Source organism: Lissotriton helveticus, chromosome 8 (genome assembly GCF_964261635.1).
Source record: "Lissotriton helveticus chromosome 8, aLisHel1.1, whole genome shotgun sequence".
NCBI lineage: Eukaryota > Metazoa > Chordata > Amphibia > Caudata > Salamandridae > Lissotriton > Lissotriton helveticus.
This window is the reverse complement of record NC_136069.1, coordinates 1,470,971,981-1,470,982,616: the sequence shown is the minus strand read 5'-3', so window position 1 is coordinate 1,470,982,616 and position 10,636 is coordinate 1,470,971,981. Positions and strand designations below refer to the sequence as shown.

The 10,636-nt window shown below is 47.0% G+C and overlaps 1 protein-coding gene across 1 annotated transcript; it reads right to left on the bottom strand.

Moving 5' to 3' along the window:
- Positions 1 to 5,616: 5,616 nt before the first annotated feature.
- On the bottom strand, positions 5,617 to 10,177 carry OLIG2 (oligodendrocyte transcription factor 2). Its single transcript, XM_078656231.1, has 2 exons — positions 10,126 to 10,177; positions 5,617 to 7,848 (listed from the first exon to the last, which is right to left on the bottom strand). Exon 2 carries the CDS (start codon positions 7,813 to 7,815, stop codon positions 6,988 to 6,990), a length of 828 nt encoding a protein of 275 aa, XP_078512357.1. The 5' UTR covers positions 7,816 to 7,848; positions 10,126 to 10,177; the 3' UTR covers positions 5,617 to 6,987.
- Positions 10,178 to 10,636: the final 459 nt, after the last annotated feature.

Here is a 10,636-nt window from a genome sequence, read left to right as displayed (position 1 = left end):
AACAAGGTTTCAGCTCACAGCGTGATAGATGAAAGGGTAGGCCTGTAAAACCTAGGGTGTTCAAGTAAGGAAGCAGCTGCCATCCGGTAAGGCGGCCACTTTGTCTTATCATAAGCTTTAAAAAGTGGTGCATAGACAAGGAATTACAGGCTATCTCTTCTTACCAATTTAAAATATTAGATTTTCTAAAAGATGTTATACAAAAAGGTTTATCTCCATCCACCTTGTCACGACAATGGGCATCCATTGGGGCAGGTTAGAGCCTTGGGTGACCTGATGAATATGTGTGGGTATGTGCGGAGTTTGTTGAAAAACGTGGGGATATTAAAAATGCAGTTACATCTCTGATATCGGATGCTGGGCCTAATCAATAGTTAAAGCGTTTTCCCTAGTAGCTACAACATGTGCAAAAAGGATGGGAGAGATAGAAGCTCTTCTATTCTCTTACCCACACAGATATTGTTTCATGACAAAGTGGTCCAGAGGTTGAATCCCAATTTCAAGCCAACAGAATATTGTGTTTCATTCTGTTGAAGAGGGTTATCTTTCCCAGTCTTCCACCCAGGTGCCGATTCTGATACACTTTTGGCATTAGTTGTAGGGAGAGCACTTCTTACCTATATTGACCCCCTTGTCTCTAGGTGATGGGGCAGTCTGAACCATAGTCCCTTCCTCTTCCCTCCTAACGATTTTCCTGGGCAAGACCTTGATCTTGGCTATTGCAGGAAATGGGAGAGGGGTGTATCTATTTAAAGGCGTGAATAGTGGTCTCTTTGATTAAATAAAGTACTTGATATTAACACTCTCTCAGGGGGTGCTTGGCACCCCAATCTAGAAGGACTGTGTCATGGAGGACTGTGGTTCAGAGTACTCAAGATTAAGTAATTAAGCGATGTGCCTGTTTGAAATCATTATTTTAATGCTATGTTACATTGCAGGAGATTATGCTAATTGTAACCCGTTTTATGATATTGTTTGTGTATTGTATTAATATGTGTCTTTTATGGCATCGATTGGCCGAATAAAGATTATTTGAAATTGAAAGTAATTAAATCTGCTGTGGCTGTAGTCTGAGGGCACAAAGGTCTGAGCCAGGTCTGGGAAAGCCCTCATGAGGTACAAACAGACCAGCGGCCGACTGGACAAAAACAGAGACGTGTGTAGGGAGGAGACACTTCACCTGCAGTCAAGGAGGCACACCTTAACCTCTGACGCGGGATGACGTCACTTCCAATGTGGCCCCTGGAAAGAACGGAGGTGCTCTGCCAAAGATATCATTAGCCCACCCCGCTTTCTCTGTGTTGGCTTGGGGGCAAGATATCGAAAAATATAATGAGAAACATCTCTTCATTCAATTGAAGTTCTGAAAACGCGGTACATTTTTCAAACTGCAGGGCTTGAAGAGAAAATAGAACAACTTGCTTTTTCGAATTGTACTGCCGACTTAATATTTCAATATTTCCCGCGTCTGAAAGATTACTGAGTCGGCTGTATTCTAAAAGCATGTATAGCTGTGATACATGTAGCTAGTGTGAAGTTGTTGGATAAACAAACTAAAAAAGAAAAGTACATTGGAGAGCCCATTTATGGTCTGTGCAATTGCATAGCGCTTTACTGCCAATGTGTAGGGTATCCGGGAGCATTTATATTGGACTGAAATGGACAGCTCGCCCCTTAGCTTCTCCCACAGCAGTTTACATTTTAACATGTAACGAAGTCGAACAAACGTTTTCTTGTAAAAAAAAAAGTGCGCAACGAATGAATTATTATCAGTTGGTTGTTCGAAATATGAGAGCTGTTAGTTTTATGTTTAAGGTTATTAATGCAAAAAACGGAGGAAGAAACAGCGAAAGCATTCCTATCTGCACGTAACTGTGAGCTATCCTTTAACTTGAATTAATTTGTGTCTTGCTTAAAAGTACATCCAGCCTATTCAAAAAATGAATGTGCATGACACGCGCGTCAAGAGTATGCACTGTAGTTGATAGAGCGCATATAGTTGTCGAAATAAATGGAATCTTGCTAAAGATAGTCACGGAAGTAGAAAGGTTAGATCAAATAGTTTTTTCATCCTGCGGCACAGACATTAGTTTTGACATAAAATGTCTCAAACGAAATCAAAAACTTCTCATTTATTACGGACAGGGACAAGTTTGCAATATTGTTGTGTTCGGTGAAAAATAAAAATGAAAAAACGATACTCTGTGTGCATATGCGGTATTCAAACGCTATGAAAAAACGAAAGGCATTTTAAATTTTTTACCATGTAGAGATGGGTCCTTAATGTCTCACAACCAACAAATCACGCTTTAATAATCCTATTTTCTGAACCAAAATGACTCTCCGAGCCCAAGTTAATCTATTGTGAAGGGAGCACCTAGTGAGATTTGAGTTAGAGGAGTTAAAATCCATCTGCCGGCGCTGCTGATTCGTATTGCTGTGATTTTGGCCAGAAGAGGCAGACTTGTAGAGTGCGAGAAACGGGGATCCCGCCTCTACTCTGTTTTTATTATTGCATAGATGTGACAATAAGTAATAATAATAACAACAGAAATAATAGTAACAGTAATACTATTTAAAATTATGATGAGGATAATAGTAATAACGCTAGGGCCAAGAAGGGGAATATTTTCGTTGATCAAAAAAATGAAGCCATTGAATCTCTCAAAAAAAATAGATACAATCGAAAGTTTAAAAAAAATGCAATAAGAGTGAATAAAATGCATTGTTGGGATATGGTACACTAGCAATACTGTAGGCAGGACACTTCTTCCTTACAACTATTAATTGCTCTAATCCCTGATAAGTTTACAGTCATTTGTTGAATATTTTTTTAAAGCGCATTGTAATTGTTTTCACTTTTCTTTCAATTTGTTGACTTTCTTTTACATTTCTCAGTGCATATTTCATTTGAGAAATAGAGAGACACACCTAGATAGCTCGATTTCCGATTGATGGAAAGGTGGATGGATGAATGGTTGATGAATGGATTATGAATAGATGGAGGGACGGACAGATGGGCGGTCTGGAAGGACGGAAAGGTGGGATGATTCATGCAATGATGTATGGAAGGAAGAACAGACAGACGGTCAGAAAGGTGGAAAGATTCATGTAAGGAAGGATACATGATTAGAAACATGTGTGAACAGCTGGACGTATGTTCATCCAGTTGTATGAATGGATAGGCCATACTATGGATGGGTGGGTGGTTGTGGACGGAATCAGACCGGTAGACTGGCGGACAGGTGCAGAAGGCAAACAGTTATGTTATGCTGTGTTTAACCCCGCCGCGACATACCACACGTGATCCGTGTGGCACCACTTTAGGTTTTAACTTTGCTTTGTCTGGGCGCGCCCTGTGCTCCTCGGCAACGCTCTGTGCTGGCCTGGAGGAAAGCCAAGGTTAAGAACCAGCTCCAATTAAGCGGCAGTCCGTGGGGTCGGAGAATAATTCGCGGCAGCGCTGCGACCAGGGGGAATTGAGGCCTACGCATACGGAAAAAGTGCCTCGGCTTTAATTATTTGTGCAATGAGGTGTCCCCCTAATGGGCTGCAAGCGCCGTGGTGGCTGCTGCTGGCTGCCTGGACAGCATCGATGCCTCACACTCGTGTCCTTCACTAATACACGAACACGCGTGCCTCTGGTGGCCACCGGCCGCTATTACAAAATAAAAGCATCTGCAGGTAAGCGAACAGGAGTCACATTGCCTCATGGACAATTAGAACGGGAGGGGAGTTAAGAGAACTAAAACATGCATATCTCAACCACGTATTAAGAGTAATGGAAGTTGTTGAATTCGAGTGGCGCTCCATGGGACTTTTGTTTTACAAGAACAAATTATTGAAGACATCTTTTTAGGTAAATGGATGAATACATGGATGAATTGAGTGGATGGGTGAGATTGTGTGGATAAACAGGCTGACAAACGCTAGAAGCGTGGGCTGAATGGATGGATTGTTGGATAATACCACACAGTTATATTAGTCGGACACCGGCATTTACCAACTACTTGGAATATTTTATCTTCGGTCTAATACAGAACTATAAAAAAATTGTCTGAAATCGCGAGGTATGACTTCTCGGACATTTAGGTTCCAGAATAGACCCAGGCCGTGGTTTGTCCTCGCACTATCTGCACTTCTCCAATGCAGCACCAGCTCAGCGGCTGCACGTTCCCCATGGGTATTTGAGGAGCCTGACCCCAGTGCTCCGGTTACTTCTCACACCACCCTGTCGCCGCCGTGCTCGCGTGCAGGGTTATCGGATCACTGCGCTGGTGCGTGCAGACAGCAGGCTCCATGTCAACCCTTGTGCATTCGGTGGTCTCCGGGGCTCGATTCTTCTCCTCAGGGGGAGTTTCGTCGCGCAGCGTTCAGCACTCTCAAGGGGGAGGGAGACCAGGCATTGTATCCACCGGCCACGTGACGTAAACTCAGCGGCAGTGCCGTTTACACCACTACGCTCCTGTGCATACAAAAAATATCGTAATGGTTATCTGGTAGAGGGGACATAAGGTCACTGGTGGAAGAATGGTTGCCTTCAAATGTAACAGTGGTGAAGCGGCAGGCTGGAGGAATAATGCACTTTTACTTTCGGGTGCCAGGTCGCCACGTTGTTTGTAGAACACTGCCCGGCAGAGGTGTGTGACTAAGTAATGGGAGGCAACGTTAAAAGATGCAATAACCCTCTAGCCCCACCCCACCCCACGCCTGGCCCTGGTAATGCCTACTGTTTTCAATGATACCTTTCTGTCCGTGTTGTACACACGTAACGCCCTGGCATCGCCCTGTAAAATGAAACCCAGGTAGCCCTGCCTGCAGTAGTACTACTGTAGCATACATACAGTTCCAATTTCTCTACAAAAGTTGTGTGGTCTGGGTTGAGGGAGGGAATGTACCGCCCTCGGTAGTGACATGACATGCCTTGTCCTCCCTTCTCCTTTTGGGGTACTCTTGATTTCCTGTGGCCAGCAAATGCTACGTTGTTTTAAAAAAAACATTTCAAAAAACGTCCAGCACGACGCTAAGACAACCGTCGACTGCTCGTGCAGCTACTGTGCTTATAGGGCGTGCAGCACGGGGACTCTATGCTCTACCACTACTTTCGTGTGTACCACACTGTGGGGTTTGGCCTCACTACGGCTAAAACCAGCTGTTGTAAGGTGCCGGTATACTAGCGGAACTTGGTAACTTCGCTGGGAGAGAAGTAACCTTCTGCTATGTAATGTTCTTGAAGTGAAGCACCGCGCTGAACTGTACAGTTCTGATCAACGTGCTGGGCGTGGCGATGGAATGGACGGCATGCATATGCACTGAGCTATTGTATACAGCACCCATATCTACTGGAGATTCAGTATCAAGTATTAGTATACCGCAGCACGCACCCGGTGGGTACGTACAATTATGTACCTGGTTTTCTAACACAGCACCAGCATTTACCAGGGATCCCTTACGGAGTCGCGATGTAATGTGTGGTGATGCAGGTACACAGTGCACTGAGGCGTGTAACGCGTGCAAGCGGTCTACGGCACACAATATATGTTCTTGTAATGCTTGTTTCCCGTGCCCACCGCCCCCGCCCCCACCATAACACAAAGCACAGAGATGTTATTTACATAAAAATGTTTTATTTAAATTCTTAACAGTGGGCCACTGTCATTTTGCAACCAAAGGCAATAAATATGTTAGCATTCTTTTTACAAAAATAAACACGATAAAATCTCGGCAAGGGATATGAAAGTGTTTTGTTATATCTGTTCAGATACGATGACAAGTGCAGTTGAGAGACTTGGAAAAGGCAGTGCGTTGTTTAAACATGTAAAACACAGGGACATGCTTTTTTGTAAAACTTTGAAGGAAGCCGGAAACAAATGTGTGCGCTGAAACCTTAACATTCACAAGACAAACCTCTCGAGCTCATCATGACATTGAATATTTACAAATCCAAAATTAAAAAACAGGCGTAAACTAGTTTCATTCATACGAAGCAGTTGGCGCGCGGTAGTTCTGGTGAGGATTGGGGGGGACAGGACACGATAAAACTAGGGCGATTTGTTTAATTCAGAAAACTATTTTCACTTTCTATCAAAATATTTTTAATTTACATATTTATAAATATACATAATAAAAGAGCTCGTATCCAGCTGTGGTTGGTGCCCACGAGAGGTGAGCTAAGACATCATGCATGCTTCAGCAAGGCGAAAAGGAATCAACAGGGTGGTGGTGTTTGCGTGCCCCCAGAGTTCACTTGCAGTTTCGAGTTTGTATCTTTGAGCGTTGGACTGTCCTGCAGAGAGATGAACAAGGGCTAGTTGCGAGTGCAGTGCCATGTGTAACTCGTTCGCCAACAATGAATTGCTAGTGCTGATGGTTGTGGGGACTGATGTGCATTGAGGTGCAGAGGGAGTATTGAGGATGGACGCGTCTGAACCAAATAGTTAATAGAAAAGCGGATTGGAAGTGCCCAAGACTAGGGTAGAGGGGCGATTTGCGAGGAGGCACAGGTAGACAGTGGAGTTGCCATTTTCTGGCCCACTCCTCTTTGAACTGTTTCTAAATTGTGCTCGAACGCCACTTTACAGTGAACACGGGCGGGGGCTGGCAGGAGTGTGGCACAAGGGCAGTGACTGTACTTGGGGCCTCCAGCCTATCAACACACAAAGGACAGTTCTTTGAGAGTGAGGTGGAGATGTTGGCCAAACTGTAACTTCAGCAAACCTTGGAGGGCCACATCTCCTTTTACGAAAACAAAAAACATATAGGGATGGATTATCAGATCCTGTGCTGCTTGAGAGGTATGTGCTGCTTCGATCTCTCTTAAGGGCTCATAGTGTGCAGGAAGCATGCAGTCCTTTGAGTTCAGTGTTCTTTCATGGTAGTCATTATAAAGTCACTTGTCCAAACTACCCTCCACATGTCGCCCACCCTGCCCCTTCTCTCCTGATGTCAAGTCTTTGCCCGAAAGGTCCTGAGTTGAGGGGCGGGTTCTCACTTGGAGTCCCCCGTGAGCCTGGGCACCAGGCCGGTATTCCCCATGCCGGAGAGGTGGGGCGGGGGCGGCCCCTGACACATGCTACACGGGCACGGCATGCCCGTCCAGTGCTGGAAGGCGCCTCCGCCCAGCGGCGTTGGTGGGGACTTGAGCAGGCCGTGGGGCGGCCGCAGGGGCCCCGGCGGGGGCAGGATGGGGTGGTGGGTCGCGGAGGAGGGTAAGGCAGCGGCGGCTGCAGCCGAGTGCGCCAGGGCGCTGCCACAGGCCGGGTGGAAGCCGGGGTGGTGGTGCTGGCTCCCGCCGCCGCCGTAGATCTCGCTGACCAGCCGCTTCATCTCCTCCAGGGAGCTGGAGAGCATGAGGATGTAGTTCCGGGCCAGCAGCAGCGTGGCGATCTTGGAGAGCTTACGCACTGACGGCCCGTGCGCGTACGGCATGACCTCACGCAGGCCGTCCATGGCGATGTTCAGGTCGTGCATGCGCTTCCGCTCGCGGCTGTTGATCTTCAGCCGCAGCTGCTGCAGCTCGGGCTCCGACAGCGGCCGCCGGTCCTTCTTGGCCTGGGCGTGCGCGGCGGCTGCGGCGGCCTTGAAGGCGGCCAGCTGGTCCCCGCCGGCACCCGACACGGCGGCCGCCGCCATAGCCATGGCGTTGCGCAGCTCTGCGCTGAGGTCGCTGCCCCCCGAGCCGGGCGGGGAGTCGCTCTGCGTGGACGATGAGACGGCGCCGGCGTAGCCGCCCCGGCCCCGCGCGTGGGTCATGAAGATGGTGTCCACCTCTGGCGAGGAGGCCCGGCTGGAGCCCAGGCTGGCGTCCGAGTCCATTCTGCGGCCTGTCCGGGGCACGAGAGGGCTGTGCTGGAAAGAAGAGAGGAGGTGTTGATTAGGCTCTGGAGATGGCACATACCTAGCTACAAAGTTATGTTTTTGTCATGACATATTAATAAAGTAACTCCTTCCCGCAATATGCATCGTATCCATACAGCGCTAAAGGCACAGAGTAGCCCCCCAAAACACATGCTGTTTCAAAGATGCACAGCTAAAGCATATATATATACTACTCCTTTATGTCACAAACATCCCATAAATCAACCCAGTCAAATAGAAACATCCAGTCACGAAGGCACGTTGCACTGCCTTCATTAAGACATACAGCACCTTTCACTTACTCACCCCGTAATGCATGGTATTCAAGAACTTCAATAAAGTACCTTAAAGTCACACCCCAGACTCCTAAACGCAGCGAAGCTCGAAATAGTCCTATAGCAGACCATTAAACATCATGTAATGAAGTTCTCATCGGCTTAATGCACATTGCCTCAATAAAATCGCTAGGAGCTTTAACCATATGACCACACTAAAGCCATTAACTAAACTAAAGGAGCCAGTCTAAAAAGCCCCAGTATTCCAAATCAAAATAACAGGCAAAATGAAATTGGATATAAAACCCAGGCATACCGTATCTAAATGTGTGTATATATATATATATATAAAGTCCCACTTAAGTCACTAATGCGTTGAGTTCCATAAAATTTAACACTGCAACCTGGAACTTCACTGATAGTAATCTAATCGAGCTGCTCAAAATGCGTTACCGGATTAGGTGATTCCCAAATGCATTCCCACATTATAGAATAAATCGTAACTAACACGTCAGCCCGAAAGACACAGATATGTCCTAGTAACTCAATGTCCCTATACATTAGCAGGCAACTTTGTATTAAAGTAAACCGAACACAGACATCTCACAATTTAGCTACGCAATAAACTGAATCGCACAATAAAAACACCTAACCTCGAGCACAAGACACGCTCGTGATAAAAAATAATAAATCCATGACATGGTAATCCCATGTGAAAGTCAGACACCGACCTCACGCACGATTTATACGTTTATGTTCTGCGCTGTGCGGGCGTCGTTCAGCACTTTATGGAAACAATTAACACAACGATCACAACGTCGCATATTTCTAAGTCTCGTGAAACATCACACAGAGTACATGTAGTATTCCAAATGTGGATCACCATCGCTTAGACAGCAAGGTGATGCCCGGCTCACAGCAGCTCAAGCCGCGGCGTATAGTTCATGCAGACTGCATAACTCTCCGGCACACGACAACTGACATCTGACCCAATTAATATTGACACATAAATGAAGCATGCTCACAAATCCTGGCAATGTTTGTATAACACGAGGCTTGCCTAAGAATCAACCTTAGATCCGTAGACGTAGTTTACATTCGCCACTAGAATCCCGCATTCGACAGCGGGCGAATTTACTAAAGGCAGCCGCACATCCACACGGGGTGCATGTTAAAGTCAACATTTACTGAACTATGGTAGGAGGAAAACCCAATGAACACAGTTTGGTTAGTGGCTAAAACGAATCCCATAACAAATCCCTCGCTGATGTAGCAAAATAAAGTGTCCACACACACTGTTCTGTTTCTAAAAGCTCTTAGCCAGGTTGAAGGCATATTTGATGAACGATAAAATTGGTTTAAGGCAACAAAGGAGCCCCTTTTATCTGTTCTCTTCCCGAGTTCATCAGTAATCGACAAATATTTGCTTTGCAATGAAGAGACCACGACTCGTTCATTTCTTCGGCACGAATTCTAACTCGCAACTTGACCCTTACAAAGCCAACTTTATGTCCCGTGCCCTGGCTTCTTTAGCAGCTCCAAAGCGGGCTGAACATCAACAGTAAGTGCTGTTTGGAACCTGTTAGCGTTCACCTTCCTAGCCACGAACCGCTCATGTTAGCTAACTTTGCCCTGCTTTTGAGCCCTTCCTTACAACACACTCTTCCTGTGTTACCCGGTAGCTGGCATACACTGCAGAGAAGACACGTACATCTTTACTTCAAGCAGACCCAGCCACAGCCACAACACGCTCTTCCTGTGTTTCCCAGTAGCTGGCATGCACGGTGCAGAGAAGACACTTATTACACATACACCCTTTACTTCAGTACAGACCCAGAGACCCCACGACTCGCCCTTCCTCGCACTGTGGCTGGCATGAACGGTGCAGAGGATACTCTTATTACACCCTTTACTTCAGTACAGACCCAGACACCCCCACAACTCGCCCTCCTGTCACTGTGGCTGGCATGCACGGAGCAGAGAAGACCCTTACCTGTCTGCCTGTGGCTGACGGTGCGGCGTCGGGCGGTCCTCTCTGAGATCTGTGGCTGTTGTGACAGGGTAATCAGCACCTCCGGGGTCTCCTATGGTTTTTATAGGCGGATCAGACACCGGCTCCCGGGGGAGCACAATGCTGTTGTCCCGGGAGCAGAGGGGTGGGGGGCGAGCAGACTGGCCAATGGGCGAGTGCTGGTGGGGGGCTGCAAGCCTGATGTCACTCAAGGCGACTGCAGGACACACTCCTCAGCCAGAAGCAGCCAATGGCAGGCAGGGAGTGGGAGCCCTGCCACACTCACAGACCCAACACTGCACACAGTGACAGTCTTGGGAACAGCTGGCGAGGAAAACAGACCAAACAAACCCCAGCGGCAGAGAGAACAATCACAGTTTGAAAAGAAACACACCCAGCCCAGAGCCCCGCCCCCACGAGTACTCCAGCGGGACGCATCACTCGAGGGTTTTAATGGCTTTCACAAACACATCAGGATTTTTAACCCAAAGTA

Excerpts from the sequence above, each read along its gene's own strand:
- OLIG2 (XM_078656231.1), bottom strand. The coding sequence starts at position 7,815 with ATGGACTCGGACGCCAGCCTGGGCTCCAGCCGGGCCTCCTCGCCAGAG.